The sequence below is a fragment of the Balaenoptera ricei genome, chromosome 10, assembly GCF_028023285.1.
Source record: "Balaenoptera ricei isolate mBalRic1 chromosome 10, mBalRic1.hap2, whole genome shotgun sequence".
Classification (NCBI taxonomy): Eukaryota; Metazoa; Chordata; class Mammalia; order Artiodactyla; family Balaenopteridae; genus Balaenoptera; species Balaenoptera ricei.
The window spans coordinates 33,459,771-33,481,488 of NC_082648.1; the positions used below are offsets into that span (position 1 = coordinate 33,459,771).

Sequence of the window (21,718 nt, forward strand, 5' to 3'; positions counted from 1 at the left end):
GTTGAAAGATATAAGCTACAGTAGCACAAATTAAGAAACTATTTAATTCCAACTAGATCAGTGAATTGACTGAAATTTGAGGGTGATGACTATTTAGTATATATTTTCTAGAATTTGAATGGGAATTATTTGGGTGATAATGACAAGTCAGTCCAGGGCTTCTCAAAGTTTGGTCTGCAAATGAGTGCAATCCAGAACTGTTTGTTACTGGTCCATGAAGTGATTGATAAGAACAGAAACAGAAAACAAGTATTTAGAAACATGGCAATTTGACACAGCAATTTTTATATTTGTTGAATAAAAGCTTATGTTGTGTATGGATTTATTTTTTTAAATTTTATTTCTCTCCTTTCATGGCATTTTCCCAAAGCATCAATATGGAAGACTGAAAATTTTACAGAATTGTTCTTTTACCACAGATCTTCTGAGAAGCACATGTTAAAGTATGAACTTAGGTCTAGATTGCCTGGGTGACCTGGAGCAAGTCACTTAACCATGTCTGTTAAGTGGGAATAGTAATATTACCTGCCTCAGGGCATTTTTATAGGATTACATGAGTTGATTTATGTCTAGGGTATTTTTCAAACTGCTATTCTTTACGAACAGGAACAGGGGTCCTACTGCACCAGCAACAAGAGGTGAGGAAGATGGCACACCCAGCGAACCAAGCACAGGAGCAATAAGCCCAGGGAAATTAGGCAATTCAGGATGTGCTCCTTAACCCCTGTTAAATGGCACTGAACATATTGCAGGTTGAACTAAAGATTAACCTCTATGTGGTATAAGACCATCTAGTCACAGAAATCATGGGGATCATTTAAAGATGTCTTTTATGTGAGAAACCTCAATTCTGTCACATTAGAGAAGAGTGGTATGTAGAATCCGGCAACGGTGGAAGTAATACTCATTCCCTGCTGTTGTGTCAGGGACCCCAGGAGTATCAGAGGGTTTCACAACCACGCATGGAAGCAAGAGCACAAGTGGACACTCACCTACCCCAGGCACATCCCTGGGAGGCCAAGCAGGTATTGAAATGGGAAGTCTGAGGCATCTTCTTACTGACCTTAGGGAAGTTGCCAGCACTTCTGAGTTATTAATTACTAGTAAATGCACATATTCGTGACCTCACTATCCCTGCCTTTATGGGATTAATGACAGTGTTTCTCTAACATTAGCTCAGAGGTGATTTATAGCAAAGCGTGTTATGTTTCAGATTCTAAGACTCCTGCCTTTGGACTTCTGAGGCTGTGAATGTGAAGTGGGGCTAAAGTCATGGTTTGCAATCTTGGCTACAAATAAGAATTGACTAGAAAAATTTTTGAAAATACATACTGAAGAGGCTTTTACAGAGTAATTGTATCAGAACTCCTGGAGGAAAGACCCAGGCATAAGTAATTTTTAAAAGCCTTACAGTTGGTTCCAATGTGTAGGCTGGGGCTGAGAATCACTGGGCTAGTGTATCTGTATATTTAATAAGCAACCCAGATGATTCTTATGATCAGTTTTTGGAAAGAGTGAACTGGGAATGTATAAGTGTGACAAGACTTTTGAAAGCAGAGAACAGCATAATCTGTTTGCTTAACTAAAGATCTTTATATATATATATTATATATATATAATATATATATATATAATATATATGAATTTGATATATATTGTTTATTTTGAAAGAGACTACCAGATCATCAGCTGGTGAAACAACTAGAGCACCAAGCAGTGAAGTGACACAATCTGAAGGTAAGTTAGGTGAGTAGAGGATCTCACTGAGGCCACGACTTTTGTCAAAAAGGACAGTCTTTCATCAGAATACCACTGATTGCACTTAGTATTAGTTAATAACATACCATCCAACAAAAGATGTAGAATGTAGAATAGTATAAACATGATTAACATTTTCAAGAAGTTTTTTTTCTGGTTTCTCCAAATCTTCCCTTCAAAAGTACTACAGTACTGGATTGTCATAATAATATATATGCTCTCCCAATACTGTTTATCAGGTGTAACAGGAGAATTTGTTGGAACTACCACTAGAACTGGCAGTGGCATCACAGCTAGACCACCTTTCCCTGGTTCCAGACCAACTGGTAGGTCAGAGTCAAGGTGCAGGTCACCTGGACACTTTGGTGGTGCTCCATCAGCAGTTTAGCTGAGACTCCAAGTTCTCATGAGGAATTTAGGTGAATTGAGGAATGGCTATAGGGCTTTAACAGTTATAATTTTAGGACAAATGAATATGGATAGTTTGAGCATTTTCATCACAACCATCTATGTAGACTAGAGTTGCCAGATAAAACACAGGATGCCATTTAAATTTGAATTTCACATAAATAAGAAATTTTTTTGGTATAAGTATGCCCCATGCAATAATTGGGAAGTGATTGTTGTTTATCTGGAATTCAAGTGTAACTGGGTGTCCTCTATTTTGATATGCTATATCTGGCAATCCTAATGTCCACTGAGAACCATTGTTCTTTTCAATTAGGAACAACTGGAAGGGAAAATGCTGCCACCACTGGAGCTGCTGGTGAAAACGCTTCTGGAGCAGCAGGTACTGAATGAACATAATCAGAATAAAACCAGACAATAGAAATGTGATTTCTTTACTTAAAATTTTGTCAGAGGCAAGGTTTTCTGGAAAATTTAATTATTATTATTTGTGGGATGTCAAAACTGATGAAGATCAGAAATAAATCAAGAGTTATTTATTGTTGTGTGCCCACATCACACTGGGTGCCTTAGAGAAAGTAGGAGAGGAGTAGAGTAAGATACTTATTCTCTTAGAACTTGATTTTTGAGCAGGAGAAATGAATATTTATATACACACAAAGGCAAAAACATTTCCGATAGAAGATAATCTAAATCGAGGAAATGTTCAGTGACAATTGTTGAAGCGGGAACTCAAGAAGACCTTCTAGTAAGAGAGCTGATTTGTTGGGGTTAAAGACAACAGAATTATTCTATTTTGAAAAGAATATGACATTATGATCAGTACACTATGACTGTGTTGACTGAAGAAAAGCACACAACCTAAAAGTTGTGAGTTATGTTTTATTTAGGGACCTCATTGAGGACTATAGCCCATGAGACAGCCTCTCAGATAGCTCTGAGGAACTGTTCCGAAGAGGTAAGGGAGGAGCCAGGATATATAGGACTTTTGTTGAAAACCATACATGTAGTCTTACATCAAAAGATTACAACTAATCATAAAAAAAACAGACATCTCAAGTTAATGATTTTAGTGCTTTTCTGTGTATGGGAAGTTGCAAGAGTCTAGGCTCATTGAAATTATTCCTTAGGTGTTCATCTTAACTATGTAGGGCCAGTATCCTGTTTTTCTCCATTTTGAATTCCCCTGAGGGCGCACTGTTGGTGGGGGAGGCCGCAGTAGTTGATGGCATGATGGCAGGCAACATTCTTTGTTTACTGGAATGGCAGGAGACATTCTTTGTCTATAACTATACACTTTAACTTGAGCAAATATACTCAAAACATAAGTAAGCTGAGTGAAATTTTAGGGATGTATTCAATTTCAGGGGAATAAACAGCAATCATATTTCAGACGTTGGGGAAATAGAATTGAAAACAAAATCTCCCAACCCAGAGACCCTGTCCCCAAAGGTAGAAGAGAAAGAAAACAGTTTTATTATTGAATAAGCATTAAACCAGAATGTGATGCAAATTATAGCCAATTCACTAAAGGTCTATAAAGACAGAAAGAAATCTCACCAAGCCAATACAATCTGCTACATGCATGTTCTCAAGAAAAATAGTCCTTAAGTAAGAGAACTTGACAGCACCATTTATTACACATAGTTCATTCTAAATTCACCTGGCAATTGGGTGAACATCTGGGTATTTAATAACTGGTTTTATACAACAGAAAAATAAACTTGTATCTTGATGATAGGAGAAAGTTTTGTATCTAGAGGGGGAAGGACCACTGTCTTCTTAGATGTTTACGTTTCAAAGAGATAGTGCTCAAGTCCTTGAGAAAGACATTTCTGGGTCATTAAGCTGACAAGAAGCTTATTTAGTTTTTTTGAAAGATTTACATACATTTCAAAGACACTGAAAAGAACTTACATTTACAGATATTCTAAAGTAAATACTCTAAGAAAAGGAAAGGGGAAGTCTCTTCCCTTATTTTCAACAGAGAGAATTAAGCCTCTTATTCAAAATTTTTATTTGTTCTTACACAGGCCATCTTCATAAAATGATCAATTTTATATTTTAATTAGCTAGCTTTTTTCTCCCATTATAAAATTAAGCCATGCCTAGGGTATTGCCTGGAGCAATCCCTGGAGCTGGAGGTGGCAACACCCCTGGGGAACCAGGCACTGGAGCCACAAGTCCTGGGAAGTCAGGCAAGTCTGGACCTGATTTTTCAGCAGTTCTCAACCACACTTCCCTCATCAGTGTCTGATCTGGACTAAGGATGTGATCCTTAATTTGCACTGATGCTCTTAGAATTGAGTAGCATTTAAACTCAAGGAACCTGTGAAAAAAATTTTTTTTAAAATAGAGGAAAATGGTGGCTGCATACATTAGAAGCTACACATACCTCCGTTCACCAACCAGAAATATCAACACAGAGCCCACATCTAGACTATTTAGAGGGGACAGAGAAGACCAAAACCTCGAGACTGGAAAGGAGGGCTCTGGGACTCATAGAGGAACCAAGATTCAGGTCAGAGCATCAGAACAGGGAAGTATAGAGAGGTCTTTAATAGTGGTAGAATGTAGGTAGCATCAACTGGGTTCACCTCCAGAAGGAAAGGTCCTCACCTTGATTAGAGAATACTGAGAGACCTGGGATCTGGAAAGTTAGAGCATTTGTGAATGCGAGGTTGAAATAAAGGATTGGAGAGTTCATGGAATGAGAACTGGCAGTCTTGGGAAGGCATGCAACTGCTTGTAAAGGGGAAGGAGGCATATTGGAAGGTGAAGGAATCCTTGGAGAATGAATGTCAATGGAAAAAGAAAAAAAAATGCTCAGGGTCTCAAGAAAACAGTATAATAATTAAAAATTAGAAGACAGAAAAAGGAAAAGCTCCACTTAAAAAAGAATGTTCCCTTCAATGTAACAAGAGGAAGCCCTTGATCTGAGAAATCTGATGAACCTCACAGAAGCTTCTGTGCCCTCACTGTATAGGATCTCCTGTTATTGCTGTTTTAGGAAAACACAATGCAAAAAAAAAAAAAGACATGAAAAAAATTAAATTCCAGTATCTATTTTAAACTATTCTTTTGTATACATTTTCAGAAATTTTCAGCAATAGCAAGCAAATTCTAAAAATCTAGTCATAAAGCAGAGGAACACTAAAATGTTACTGAACTCAGGTTTGGCTGCTCACTGCTTGAAAGCCAATACTTGAGAGGCAAGTGTTGGTAGAAAGGAAAGGTTGTTTTAATCAGAAGGCCAGCAATCTGAGGAGAGGGCGGGCTCATGTCCCAGAACCAATTCCAAAGATTCTACTCGGCCATGACAGTTTTTAAAGGGAAAACGGGGAAAGAATCTCAGTGAATCATTGAGGCAAAATGTTAGGTTCTGTATCATTTTCCATTGCTTGCAGAATGCCTAACTCCTCATGATTTTTCTTCAGATGTTTTCTTGCTTGCATTGTCTACCTGCAGAATTGCTAAGGGGGAGTCTGGGGGTAGAAAGCTAGTCACTCTTTAACTACTTAATTCTTCATTCCTACTGCTTTTAATCTAGGGAAAGAATCAACAGGTTAGGCAAGGTATTGTGTGCATTCATTAGGGCATAAGTCAGGAGTTAAGTTAAATGTTGCCTAGTGATCTCATTTCTATAAGGTTTGAGAGGAACAGAAACAGGCAACAGAAAAGGGGAAAGGAGCTTCTTACAAATCCCCTCTGTCAGACATCATTCTATTTCTCTGGGGTTAGGGGTGAAGGTCCATGTTCTGTAACTTCTTCATGTTGACATATGGCACCATATTCTTAGAGTGGAAGATGTTGACATGGGTCTGTAGCATCTCTTTGCTGATAATTTTAGTTGCCTGCTTACATTTGTAGGCAGAGCAAGTTATAATTATTTTGATGCCCACAAAGATATAGATTATTATGAGCAATAATGTTAATCCCATTCTCTTGAGGCCAGTTCTTGGAATTGTGCTAGCTATAGATGGCTGACATAGGCCAGCCTATGTCATGGGTACATTCTGGTCATCATGAAGTTAGCTTTTTCCCTCTGGTGGCAGTCATAGTTATCTGTAAAACAACTCAGGAATGCGCACCGGACAATGAAAGATTCTATGACTCTATTCCCTAATCATTAACTGCTTGAACTTGCTCTTTTGTGACTCAGGGAGGCCTGGGAGATTTAAGATTTTCTACAAACAAGAGGCAGGGGACATGGAAGGGCCTTTGTACTTGGGGGAGCCATCTGGGTTCTGCTCAGTTTCAAAAACATAACATTAACACAAACTTAAAAAATAAACAACTGAAGATATAAAGAGACATCAAAACTATAAACTAAAAAACTCAGGGTAAAAACAGATAAATAACAGGAAGATGTTAAATTGGAATTGGATTGGAATTGAGGAAATTCCAATTGGATGGAATTGAGGAAAACTAAGGAGAGATATTGAAAGAAAAAGAAAAATTTTCTTGAAAGTAAAGACCAAATAACAAGGTACCCAACAGAGAATAAATGACTGAAAGTATGGGAAAGGGATTAGAGGGTAGAATTGGAAAGATCACCACCACCCCCCAAAAATTGCAGACACTTTTAAAAAAGGTAAAGTGGATCAGAGTAGGACATAGTTATAGGAAACAGACAAAAATATTATATATATATGTATATATATGTGTGTGTATGTATATATATATATATATATATATAATTGCAGTTTCTGGAGAAGAAAAGGCAATGAAATAGAACTAATGTTTAAAATTGTAAATCAGATTAAGTTTCCTGTAATAAAAAAAGAAATTCAAATCTACACGTTGAAAGGAACTACCTGGAAGAATCATTCCTGAACAGTCAATTCTGTGGCTTATTTTAGAAAAATGTTAGGCTTGAAAGATAAAGAAATTTTCTGGATGTTGAGGAAAAAGACAGTTATTAAAAAAGAAAGAAAATCAGGTTAGCATTAGACAAGAGTAGAATAGCATTTAGATCCCCAAGGAAAGAGAATGTGGGCCAAGGTTTTCATAGCTAACTAAATGTAATTCAAGTATTAAAGCTATAGGAACATGAAAGAATTCAGGGAATTAGGTAGCCATGAGCCGTTCATAATGAAATCACTGGAGGAGTGTTAAGCAGCAAAAAGATGCTTTGAAAACAAACAAAAAGATTGTAACACTATTTTTAACTGTAGCTCTAAAACTATAACAAAGGTTGAAAGAAAGGTGGAAGATAAGTGTTACGTATTTGACCAAGTAAAAACGTCCAAGTATAAATGACCAAGTAAAAACATGAGCATTAAGAAAGAAAATGGTATTTACTTAAATTGGAAACTACAGAAGAGAAAGAGAACAAGGAAAGAAGAAATTATGAGTTAATTTTATTGCTGCCCACAGGGGACAACCAATAGACACTATCTGAAAGAAAATTGGGAGGATGCTAATGGGATTATATAAAAATATCACTATAAAATATAACCTTTCTAACTATCAAAAGAGAAATAAAAAAGCAAAACGCAAAAAAAAAGAAAAAGAAAAAAAGAGCATCTAAAGAGTTTGCATAGCAAAAGACAAATGGCTAAAATTAGAATCCAAAAGTGTATTAAAATAATGTTTAATAATAATTCCTATTAACTTTCAATGAAAGCTTTTCAAAATTACAAAATCCATTAAAATGGTTCATCGTACTAATAGCTCTAAGAGAAATAAAAACAAGTAGTTTTCTACATAGAGGCTAAAAAAACCATTTGATAAACATTCAATAACCATTTCTGATGTGAAAAAAAAAAATAAAATAAACAACTTGCCCAAGCAGTGCCCATATGCAAACACTACTCCTAGAATCAATATCATGTAATTAAGTGAGTGAATCATTTAACCTCTATTACCTTAGTTTTCTTATCTGTAAAAACTGAGTAATGTAATCTATTGAGTAGCATTGTGATGAGGATCAAATGAAATAATGAATAAATGTATGTCAAAGCACATTTATTGAACTGTATAAAGGGTAATAATTATTATTGATATGGAAAAGTAGACACTTCTGTAATCTTTAGTTGGAAGTTAATTTAAATCAGAACTGGTTATCTCATAGTTTAAAAAATTCTGTGAATGAGACTTTTCCATTTTTTTCCCTTTATAACAGTTACACCTTGAACGTCAGGGGATACAACTAGTGTCACAGAGTGTGACAGTGATCTGACAGTTCAGGTGTTCTCCATTACTAAACAAGACTAATGTGGCATTTAAAATCCGATATTCTTATATGGCCAATTTAGAAATCACTGGAATGTTACTTGATACAATCATAGTGGATTTAAGTAAAAAAGTAATAGTGACCATCTTCTATTTGGTCCTTAAATGTTGTCTTTGAGTTAGGGACTTCTTAGGATGTATTTCCCATGCAGTTAGTTCCATTTCTTTATCTAAGATCTGCATTGCACTACACAAAATCACTTCAACAACAAGCAAAAATAAATATAGATTGAAAGTACTAAATAACTACAAAACAATGTTAGTTATTTTTGCATTTTATTGATTGTTAATATAATTTTCCCATTATAGAAATATTTGAGTTCAATAAATTCATTTCTTTCTTGAATAATAGACTGTTGGATATTAAAAGGTTATCAGGCATTAACAAGGATATTCGGATTTAAAGTTAGAGTCTTTTTGCAGTCTTTTGCAAAAATCCACTATCTTTAGTATTAGAAAAATTTCATGGTTCACTAATATTAGAAAGTGTTGTAGTTTAAAATATTAACATATTTTCCCACAAGTTCTTTATTGAACAGAAAAGTGATCTAGAACCATGATGAACAGCTTTCCCAATTTCTGAGAGTAATTTAATAAATAACATTGCCTTCTGAATTGTCTAAAAATTCAGAAAACAATTTGCTCCCTAAAATCTCTACACATTGGTTTAAAAATGTCTTATTTTCTAGAATTTGCAAATGGGACATGACAATACCTCATTTGCTCAAAGCTCAACCCATATTAAACAATGTTTGTGCTTCATAATGCTTAACATGTTTCGAAGGACTAAAGATAGAGACTAAAAACAAATAAATAAATAGGATTGATGAATATTTCTCATGAAATAGGCAAAAAAAAGTGTTTGAGAAACATAATGGTAGAATAAAATAATACTGTTTTTATACCTTGATTTTTACCCAATATATTGATACAACTTAATGGATAAAAATAAAGATATGAGGCAATCATTAACCATTGTATAATATCATTTGTGAGTCATCTTAATCTGTTTTAGCAAAAATAAAAAATGATGAGCAGAAAAAATACACTAAGTGTAAAATGGACAAAATGTTGTCACATACAATTACTTACTTGAATTATACAACCGCCCTGAGCAATTGACAGTATATTCGGAATTATTTACATTTTATTTATGAAAAAAGTAATGTGTTTACTTCAGTCACAGAATGAGTATGTTGTGAGGCCCAAACAGGGCCAACACTGTTGATTCTTCATCCAGTTATTCACCATTACTACATAGGCCACCAACATGGTGAACTTCTGTCAAAAGTATAGAAAGATCTTGTCAACTTGCCTGTTCTTATTTTCAGCTGTGTTCCCAGTACCTAGCTGAATGACTGACTTGATAAATATCTGGTGGATATCTGGTGAATAAGTAAATAAATGAATAGGAACTCCCAGTCTGGTAAAGGATTAAGAGCTTTATTCTTATAAATGAGGCAAAAAAAACAGGTTATGTGAAAGATAATCTTCCAGAAGAATTGGAGATGTGGGAGGGAGTAGGCTACTTGTTGCTATACTCAAGTAGTGGAGCTTTGCATCCACACACGCACACCACTGTGTAGATCCATATCTCTACAAATCCAAGGCCTCCATCCTCATTTGGTCCTTTAGAATTCTTCAGCTAAAGATTTGGAGCATTCTGAGTTATGCCAGGTTGTTGCAGAATTAGTTCCATTAGGTTAAGCCCAGGAGGAGGTAGAAGCACTTTGTAAAACAGTTAAGCATATAGAAGAGTTTTTAAAATCATTGACTGTGGATTCCAGAGGACAGGGTAAAAGTAATTGTGATAGAGAACAGGTTGTGGAAGAAGTAAGGGTTTAGAATAAAAGAGACAAAGCCCAGCATGACTTTAGAATGCCACAGATGATAGAGGAAACTGAAATGTAGGCTTTACTCAGTGTCAAAGAATGACAGGATATGAGGTATGGTGGAATTAATTGCTTCAAGACCTCAAACAGAATACTAATTCAAAGTTGCATGAATGAGAATAAAGTTAAGTTTTCAGAGGCAATCACAGTGTTAGCTGGTAGTTAGCAAACTAGTCTGTAGAAAAAGGCAAGAGCATGACTTGGCGGGTGGGAAGTTCCCTTAAATTGAGCTCAGAAGGAAGCTTCCGGTAGTCAGAGACAAGACAGGCCTAGCGGGCGTGGTTGCATAATCCCTAGGAAGTCAGGTATAAAAAATTTCGAAGATATTTTAGATGTAGATATCTAAATATATATCCTCAGTCTTGGCTTCTCTGTATCTCTAGATTAGCACTTAATCGATAACTTGACATTTCCACTTTTATGTCTAATAGAAATCGCAGATTTAGCATGAGCTAAACAGAATTCTTGATTTTCTTTCAAACCCACACCTGTTCTATCAGTCTTTCCCATATCAATAAATGGTACCATCACTGACTCGTTCTACTCAGGAAAAAATCTTAAAGTTTTCCTTGATGCCTCTCTTTTAATCAGCTCTTTTAACATCAGCTGGAGGATCAAGGACAATTGGACAATCAACTGAAGGATCAGGGACAATTGAACCATCATCTGGAGGATCAAGGACAACTGGACCATCTGTTGTAGGATCAGGGACAACTGGATCATTATCTGGAGTGACAGAGACAACTGGACCATCAACAGAAGAATCAGGAACCACTAAACAATCAAATGAAGTCTCAGGAAAAACTGTACCATTAACTGAAGGATCAAGGACAACTGTGCAATCAATTGGAGTTACAGGGACTACTGGATCATCAACTGAAGAATCAGGGACAACAGTACCATCAACTGGAGTGGCAGGGACTACTGAAACATCAACTGGAGGATCAGGAACAACTGGATCCTCAATTGGAGTATCAGGGGCTACTGGACCATCAACTGGTGATTCTGGGGCAACTGCATCATCAGCTTTAGGTTCAAAGACAAGTGAACGATCAGTTAGAGGATCAAGAACCACTGAGACATCAGATGCAGTGACAGGAACATATGAACCATCAATGAGAACATCAGGGACAACTGGAAAATCTAGGTCAACTGGACCATCTATTGTAGGGTCAGAGACAACTGCTCCATTATTTGGAGCAATAGGGACTACTATTATTGGAAAAAGAACCAGTTTATGGTCATCTGGAGGATCAGGGATCCCTGGATCAACACCTGGAAATTCAATAGCAACTGGACCAAATATTGTAGGTTCAGAGACAAGTGCACCATTATCTGGGGCAACAGGGACCACTGTTATAAGATCAGGAACCAGATTACCCTCATCTGGAGCATCTTGGACACCAGAACCATCAACTGGAGGATCAGCAACAACAGGACAATCTGGTGTAGGTTCAGAGACAAATGTACCATTATCTAGAGCAACAGGAACCACTGTTATAGGATCACGAACAAGTTTACCCTCTTTTGGAGCATCAGGGACCCCTGGATCATCACCTGGAGGATCAGCAGCAACTGGACCAAAGGTTGTAGGTTCATGGACAACTACACCATTACCTGGAGCAAAAGGGACAACTGTTATAGGATCAGGGACAAATGGATCATCCCTTGAAGGATCAATGACAAGTGGATCAACAGCTGGACTGACAGGAACAACTAACATCTCTGTTGTAGGGTTGGGGACAACTGAACCATCATCTGGAACATCAGGAGCAACTGGAACAGCAAGTGACAGTTCAGGAGCAACTCGATCATTAGCTGAGGTGACAGGAACAACTGGAATCTCTGTTGTAGGTTCAGGGACAACTGGATCATCACCTGGAGGATCAGGAGCAAGTGGACCACCTGTTGTAGTTTCAGAGACAACTGCACCATTATCTGGAGCAACACGGACCACTGTTACAGGGACAGGAGTCAGTTTACCATCAGTTGAAAGAACAGCCATGACTAGTTCAGTACCTCGAGGATCAGGGACAACTGGACAATCTGTTGTAGGTTCAGAGACAACTGCATCTTTATCTGGAACAACAGAGACCACTGTTATAGGAACAGGAAGTAGTTTACCCTCATCTGGAACATCAGGGACCCCTGGACCATCACCTAGCAAATCAGCAGCAACTGGATCACCTGGTATAGGTTCAGAGACAAATACACCATTATCTGGAGCAACAGGAAACATAGTTACAGAATCAGGAACGAGTTTACCCTCATCTGGAGCATCAGTGACACCTGGATCATCACCTGGAGGATCAGCAGCAACTGGACCACCTGGTATTGGTTCAGAGGCAACTCCACCATTATCTGGAGCAACAGGAACTGCAGCTATAGCATCAGGAACAAGTTTACCATCGGTTGAGGAATCAGGGACCACTAGATCAGTACCTGGAAGATCAGGGACAAGTGGACCAACTGGTCTAAATTCAGAGATATCTGTGCCATTATCTGCAACAACAGGGACTAATGTTATAGGATCAGGAACAGGTTTACCCTCATCCGGAGCATCAGGGACCCCAGGATCATCACCTGCAGGATCAGCAGCAACTGGGCCATATGGTGTTGGTTCAGAGACAATGGCACCATTATCTGGAGCAACAGGGACTGCTGCTATAAGATCAGGAACCGGTTTAACATTGGTTTTAAAATCAGGGACCACTAGATCAATACCAGGAAAATCAGGGACAACTGGACCACCTGCTGTAAGTTCAGAGACAACTGCACCAGTATCTGGAACAAGAGGAACTGCAACTATAGGATCAGGTACAAGTTTACCATCGGTTGAGGGATCAGGGAGCACTAGATCACTACCTGGAGGATCAGGGACAAGTGGACCACCTAGTGTAAGTTCAGATATAATTGCGCCATTATCTGGAGCAACAGGGACTAGTGTTACAGGATCAGGAACCAGTTTACCAATATCTAGAGCATCAGGGACTCTTCGATCATCAACTGGAGGATCAGCAGCAACTTCATCACCTGGTGTTGGTTTGGAGACAACAGCAACACTATCTGGAGCAACAGGGACTGCTGCTATGGGGGCAGGAATCAGTTTACTCTCAGCTGAAGAAACAGGGACCACTAGATCAATTTCTCAAGAATCAGGGACAACTGCACTACCTGGTGTAGGTTCACAGACAACTGCAGCATTATCTGGAGCAACAATAACTGCAGCTATAGGATCAGCAACCAGTTTACCATCAGTTGAGGGATCAAGGACCACTAGATCACTACCTGGAAGATCAGGGACAACTGAACCATCTGGTGTAAGTTCAGAGATAACTGCACAGTTATCTGGAGCAACAGTGACTAATGTTATAGGATCAGGAACCAGTTTACCCTTGTCCGGATCATCAGGAACCCCTGGATCATCAACTGGAGTATCAGCAGCACATGCACCACCTAGTGTTGGTTTGCAGACAACTGCACCATTATCTGGAGCAACAAGGACCAGTGCTTTAGGATCAGGAACCAGTTTACCATCAGTTGAAGGACCAGGGACCACTAGATTAATACCTGGAAGATCAGGGACAACTGGACCACCTGCTGTAGGTACAGAGAAAACTGCACCATTACCTGGAGCAAGAGGAACTGCAGGTTTAGGATCAGGAACAAGTTTACCATTGATTGAGGGATCAAGGACCACTAGATCACCACCTGGAGGATTAAGGACAAGTGGACGACCTGGTGTAAGTTCAGATATAACTGCGCCATTATCTGGAGCAAGAAGAACTGCTGCTATAAGTCCAGGAACACGTTTACCCTCATCTGGAGCATCAGGAACCCCTGGATCATCCCCTGGAGGATCAGCAGCAACTGGACTACCTGGTATTGGTTCAGAGACAACTGCAGCATTATCTGTAGCAACAGGAACTGCAGCTATAGGATCAGGTACCAGTTTACCATCAGTGAAGGGATCAGGGACCACCAGATCACTATCTGGAGGATCAGGGACAAGTGGACAACCTGGTGTAAGTTCAGGTATAACTGTGCCATTATCTGGAGAATCAGGGAGTAATATTATAGGATCAGGAACAAGTTTACCCTCATCTGGAGCATCAGGAAACCCTGGATCATCACCTGGAGGATCGGCAGCAACTGGAACACCTAGTGTTGGTTCAGAGACAACGGCACCATTATCTGGAGCAACAGGGACTGCTGCTATAGAATCAGCAAACGGTTTACCATCAGTTGAAAGATTAGGGACCACTAGATCAATACCCGGAGGATCAGGGACAACTTTATCAGGTGCTGTAAATTCAGAGACAACTGCATCTTTATTTGGAGCAACAGGGACTCATGTTATAGGATCAGGAACAATAGGGACCCCTGGGTCATCACCTGGAGGATCAGCAGCAACTGGACCACCTGGTATTGTTTCAGAGATAACTCCACCGTTATCTGTAGCAACAGGAACTGCAGCTATAGGATCCGGAACTAGTTTACCATCAGTTGAGGGATCAGGGACCACTAGATCACTACCTGGAGGATCAGAGACAAGTGGACCACCTGGGGTAAGTTCAGATATAACTGCGCCATTATCTGGAACAATAGGGACTAATGTTATAGGATCAGAGACCAGTTTAACCTCATCCGGAACATCAGGGACACCTGGATCGTCAACTGGAGGATCAGCAGCAAGTGAACCACCTGGTATTGGTTTGCAGACGACAGCACCATTTTCTGGAGCAACAGAGACCACTCCTATAGCATCAGGAACCAGTTTATCCTCATCTGGAACATCAGAGACACCTGGATCATCTACAGGAGGATCAGCAACTGGACCACCTGGTCTTATTTCAGACATAACTGCCTTATTATCTGGAGCAGCAGGGACTGCTGCTATAGGATTAGGAACCAGTTTACCTTCATCTGGAGTATCAGAAACCCCTGGATCATCACCTGGAGGATCATCAGCTGCTGGACCACCTGGTCTTGGTTCAGAGACAACTGCACCATTATCTGGAGCAACAGAAACCACTGCTTTAGGATCAGGAACCAGTTTACCATCAGTTGAAGGACCAGGGACCACTAGATTAACACCTGGAGGCATAGGGACAACTGAACTACCTGTTGTAGTTACAGAGACAACTGCACCATTATCTGGAGAAAGAAGAGCTTCAGGTTTAGGATCAGGAACAGGTTTACCTTCAGTTGAGGGATCAGGGAGCACTAGATCACTACCTGGAGGATCAGGGGCAAGTGGACGACCTCGTGTAAGTTCAGAGATAACTGCGCCATTATCTGGAGCAACAGGGACTAATGTTATAGGATCAGGAAGCAGTTTACCATCATTTGGGGCATCAGGAACCCCTGGATTATCACCTGGAGGATCAGCAGCAAGTGCACCACCTGGTGTTGTTTTGCAAACAGCTGCACCATTATCTGCAGCAACAGGGTCTGCTACTATAGGACCAAGAAGCAGTTTACCTTCATTTGGGGCATCAGGAACCCCTGGATTATCGCCTGGAGGATCAGCAGCAAGTGCACCACCTGGTGTTGTTTTGCAAACAACTGCACCATTATCTGCTGCAACAGGGTCTGCTGCTATAGGATCAGGAATCGGTTTACCGTTAGTTGAAGGATCTGGGACCACTAGATCAATAACTGGTGGATCAGACACAACTGTACCAGCTGCTGTACGTTCAGAGCCAACTGCACCATTATCTGGAAAAACAGGGACTAATTTTATACGATTGGGAACAAGTTTACCCACATCAGGAGCCTCAGGAAACCCTGGTTCATCACCTGGAGGATCGGCAGCAACTGGAACACATGGTGTTGGTTCAGAGACAAGTGCACAATTAGCTGGAGCAATAGAGACCGCTGCTCTAGGATCAGCAAACAGTTTACCAACAGTTGAAAGATTAAGGACCACTAGATCAATACCTGGAGGATCAGGGACAACTGGACCACTTGCTGTAAGTTCAGAGACAACTGCATCTTTATTTGGAACAACAGGGCCTCATGTTATAAGATCAGGAGCAATAAGGACCCCTGCATCATCACCTGGAGGATCAGCAGCAACTGGATCACCTGGTATTGTTTCAGACACAACTGCCCTATTATCTGGAGAAACAGGGACCATTGCTATCGGATCAGGAACCGGTTTACCCTCATCTGGAGCATCAGGGACCCCTGGATTGTCACCTGGAGGATCATCAGCAAGTGGATCACCTGTTATTGTTTCAGAGACAACTGCACCATTATCTGGAGCAACAGGAATTGCCACTATAAGACCAGGAACCGGTTTACACTCATCTGGAACATCAGGGACCCCTTTATCATCTCCTGGAGGATCAGCAACAAGTGGACCACTTGGTATTGGTTCAGAGACAACTGCACCATTATCTGGAGCAACAGGAGCTGCAACTATAGGATCAGGAACCAGTTTACCATCAGTTGAGGGATCAGGGACCACTAGATCACTACTTGGAGGATCACGGACAAGTGGACAACCTGGTGTAAGTTCAGACATAACTGCGGCATTGTCTGGAACAACAGGGTCTAATATTATAGGATCAGGAAGCACTTTACCCTCATCTGGAGCATCAGTGAACCCTGGATCATCACCCGGAGGATCAGCAGCAACTGGACCACCTGGTGTTGTTTCAGAGACAATGGCACCATTTTCTGGAGCATCAGAGACTGCTGCTTTAGGATCAGGAACCAGTTTACTCTCATCTGGAGCATCAGGGAACCCTGGATCATCACCCAGAGGATCAGCAGCAACTGGACCACGTGGTGTTGTTTCAGACACAACTGCCCTATTATTTGGAGCAAAAGGGACCGCTGCCTTAGTATCAGGAACAAGTTTACTCTCATCTGGAGCGTCAGGGACTGCTGGACCATCACCTGGAGGATCAGCAGCAACTGGATCACCTGTTATTGTTTTGGAGACAAATGCGGTATTATCTGGAGCAACAGGAACTGCAGTTATAGGTTCAGGAACAAGTTTACCATCAGTTGAGGGATCAGGGGCCACTAGATCACTACCTGGAGGATCAGAGACAAGTGGACCAACTGGTTTAAGTTCAGAGATAACTGAGCAATTATCTGGAACAACAGGGACTAATGTTATAAGATCAGGAACTAGTTTACCCTCATCTGGAGCATCAGGAAACCCTGCAATATCACCTGGAAGGTCAGCAGCGACTGGACCACCTGTTGTAGGTTCAGAGACATTTAGACCAGTATCTGGAGCAATAGGCACCACTCTTACAGGATCTGGAGACAGTTTAACATCATTTGAAAGAACAGCCTCTACTAGATCAATTCCTGGAGGATCAAGGAGAACTGGACTATCAGTTGTAGGTTCAGAGACAACTGTGTCTCTATTTGGAGCAACAGGGACCACTGTTATTGCATCAAGAACCAGCTTGCCATCAGCTGAAAGATCTGTCACCAGTAGTTCAATGCATGTAGGGTCAGGGACAAGCGGACCATATGTTGTAGGTTCAGACACAAGTGCACCATTATCTAGAGCGACAGGGACCACTGTTATAGGATCAGGAACAGGTTTACCATCAATTGAAGGATCAGGGACCACTAGATCGGTACCTGGAGGATCAAGGACAACTGGACCACCTGGTGTAAGCTCAAAGACAATTTCATCTTTATCTGGAGCAACAGGTACTAATGTTATAGAATCAGGAACCAGTTTACCCTCGTCTGGAGCATCAGGGACCCCTGGATCATCGCCTGGAGAATCAGCAGCACCTGCACCACCTGATGTAGGTTCAGAGACAACTGCACCATTATCTGTAGGAACAAGGACTACTATTTATGGATTAGGAACCAGTTTACCATCATCGGTAACATCGGCAAACCCTGGATCATTACCTGGTGGATCACCGACCCCTGGATCACCTGGTTCAAGTTCAGAGACAACTGCACCATCATCTGGAGCAAAGGCAACCACTGTTATAGGATTAGTAACCAGTTTACCATTAGTTGAAGGATCAGCGACCACTAGATCAATACTTGGAGGATCAGAGACAAGTGGACCATCTGTTGTAGGCTCAGAGACAACTGCACCATTATCTGGAGCTACAGGGACCACTGTTATTGTGACAAGAACCAGTTTGTCATCAGTTGAAGCATCAGCCACCACTAGTTCAACATCTGGGGGGTCAGGGACAAGTCGACCATATGTTGTAGGTTCAGAGACAAGTACACCATTATCTGCAACAACAGTTACCACAGTTATAGGATCAGGAAACATTATACCCTCATCTGGAGCATCAGGGACTCCTGGATCATTGCCTGTAGGATCAGCACCAACTGAACCACCTGGTGTAAGTTCAGAGACAACTGCACCATTATCTGGAGCAACAAGGACCACAGTTATAGGAAGAGGAACTAGTTTACCATCAGTTGAAGGATCAGTCACCACTAGATCAATACCTGGAGGATCAGGAACAGCTGGATCATCTTTTGTAGGTTCAGAGACAACTACACCATTATCTGGAGAAATAGGGACGACTGTTATGGGATCAGGGACAAGTTTACAATCAGTTGTAGGATCAGGGATAACTGGATCCACAGTTGTACTGCTAGGAACAACTAGAATCTCTATTGTAAGTTCAGGGACAACTGGATCATTATCTGGACCATCAGAGACAACTGGAACATCAATTGAAAGATTAGGAACAACTCGTTCATTATCTGGAGTGACAGGAACCAATAGAATCTCTGTTGTAAATTCAGGTATAACTACACTATCATCTAGAGCAACACTGACCCCTGAATCATCACCTGATGGATCTGTATCAACTGAATCACCTGATGTAGGTTTAGGGACAACTGGATCATTAGCTGAAGCATCATGGACAACGGAAACATCAGCTGAAGAATCAGGCAAAACTGGAACTTTTGTTTCAGGTACCAGGACAACTGGATTATCAGCTGGAAGTTCAGGGACAACTCGATCATCTATTATAGGATCAGGAACAACAGGACAAGCAGTTGAAGTATCAGGGACAGCTGGACCATCATCTGGAGGATCAAGGACAACTAGAACATCAATTAAAGGATTTGGAACAACTGGTTCATTAGCTGGAGTTACAGGAACAACTATAATCTATGCTGAAATTTCAGGGACAGCTGCACCATTATCTGGGGTGACTAGGACTCTTGTATTATCACCAGGAGGATCAGCATCAACTGGAACAAGTGTTGTAGGGTCAAGGACAATGGGATCATCAGGTGGAGATTTATGGAGAACTGGACCATCAACTGGGGAAACAGGAACCACTGGATCATCACCTGGAGAAACAGTGTCAGGTGGTACTTCTGCTGTAGGTTCAGGGACAACTGTACCATCTCCTGGAGTCACAAGGACAGCAGGAGTTTCAGAGACCATTCAATCATCTGTTATAGGATCTGAGACAACCACACCTGCAGTTGAAGGATCAGGGACAACTGGATCAACAGCTGGACTGACTATAACCACTAGGACATCTGTTGTAGGTTCAGGGACAACTGGACCATCATCTGAAGTGACAAGAACAACAATAACATCTGGTGTAGTTTCAGGGACAATGGGACCACCATCTGGAGAAAGAAGGATCACTGTTATAGGATCAGGGTCAAGTGGATCATCAGCTGAAGGATCAGAGACAACTGGATCAACTGCTGGACTGACTATAACCACTAGGACATCTGTTGTAGGTTCACGGACAACTGGACCATCATCTGGAGTGACAGGGACAAAAATAACATCTGTTGTAGGTTCAGGGACAACTGGACCACCATCTGGAGAAAGAAGGACCACTGTTATTGAATCAGGAGCAAGTGGATCATCAGCTGAAGCATCACGGACAACTGGATCAGCAGGTGGACTAACAATAACCACTAGAACATCTGGTAGGGGTTCAGGGGCAAGTGCACTATCATCTGGAATGACAAGGACAACAATAACATCCGGTGTAGGTTTAGGGACAACTGGATCATCATCTGGAGAAACAGGGACCACTGTTGTTGAATCAGGAACAAGTGGACCCTTAGGTGAAGGATCAGGGACAACTGCATCACCAGATGGATTGACAAGAACCACTAAAATCTCTGTTGTAAGTTTAGGGACTACTGGACCATCATCTGGAGTGATGTGGACAACACGAACATCTATTGTAGGTTCAGGGACAACTGGATCATCAACTGGAGTATTAGAGACACTTGATACATCAGCTGAAGGATCGAAGACAACTAGACCATCAATTGGAAGATCATGGACAACTGGGACATCAGTTGAAGGATCTGGAACAACTGGATCATCAACTTTTACAACCACAGGGGCCAGGAGGACAACTTGGGGGCCAGGAAGTGAGGTTACCACATATGAAGGCAAGTCAAGTTAGCTATATTTAGACAATAATATAAATAATTTTAATTTGATAGAGATCTAATTTTGAACTATATTACTTTATCAGAATTATACTATTTAGAACTAATTGTTGAATAAAGATGGGAATTTTGTAGAATATTATTATTTTAAATTGATTCCTCAGACCCCTTAAGAAGGTTATGTTTTCATCCCTGCTACTTCTTTTGTGACCAGGTGGAATCAGTAGATCAGTGGGAGCTACCAGAGGTGCTGGTAGTGGAGGCCCAGTCGGAGCATCAAGCTTTGGAGCCACTTCTGCTGGGAGCCAAGCAGGCAAGACTCACCAGGGTGCTCCTTTGGTGGTCCAACATGAGCATGGCTTAGGCCCAAATTACAATAATGATTTAAGTTAATTTAAGCAAGGACCACATTTTTGGAAGGCAGCTATGCTCACCACTATACCACCAACGCGGGACCACATTTTTGGAGAAATGATTAAGAGGTGTTCTAGGTTTATTATTAGCATCTAAATTTGAAATTTACTTAAATGGCAGTAAGTTTATAATTTTTACAAAATGAACCATGTGAAGATAATAGTCAGTTATCCTTTTAACCAGACACAACTGAAGAACCATATGGAGAAACTACTGAAGTGGGTGAAAGCATGACCAGATCAACTACACCCAGAAAATCAGGCGGGTGGGAAGGGAAGCTATTGGCCCCAGTTACAACCCAACATAAGTTTTTTGGATAAATCTGATAAATATCCATATTGGATATTAGTGTATTATAAGTTTAGAAATCAGAAAATCTGATCCAAATTATCTGGTATTGAGGACCTTGGATATTTCGTTAGGTGTTTTCAGACCAGTACTGCAACTGCAATACCTGGACTCAAAGTAGTTACGTTGTTAAATGTCCAGGTAGTGTCCTAATAAAATAAGAACATTGCTCATGACTTTCTACTTTTAATCTCACATTCCATAGGAGCCACCCCTAGCTCAACAATTGCACCAGAAAGATCCACTACTACTGGTAAGTAAGT

The 21,718-nt window shown here is 40.6% G+C and overlaps 1 protein-coding gene across 1 annotated transcript in view; it reads left to right on the plus strand.

Moving 5' to 3' along the window:
- The window catches only part of MUC19 (mucin 19, oligomeric), a 141,719-nt gene that overhangs the window by 74,801 nt on the left and 45,200 nt on the right, over positions 1–21,718 (plus strand). Inside the window, 5 exon segments of the mRNA XM_059937345.1 lie at positions 1,672–1,737; positions 1,998–2,084; positions 2,483–2,548; positions 4,269–4,364; positions 10,887–20,693. Of these exon segments, the coding sequence (XP_059793328.1) occupies positions 1,672–1,737; positions 1,998–2,084; positions 2,483–2,548; positions 4,269–4,364; positions 10,887–20,693 (10,122 nt within the window).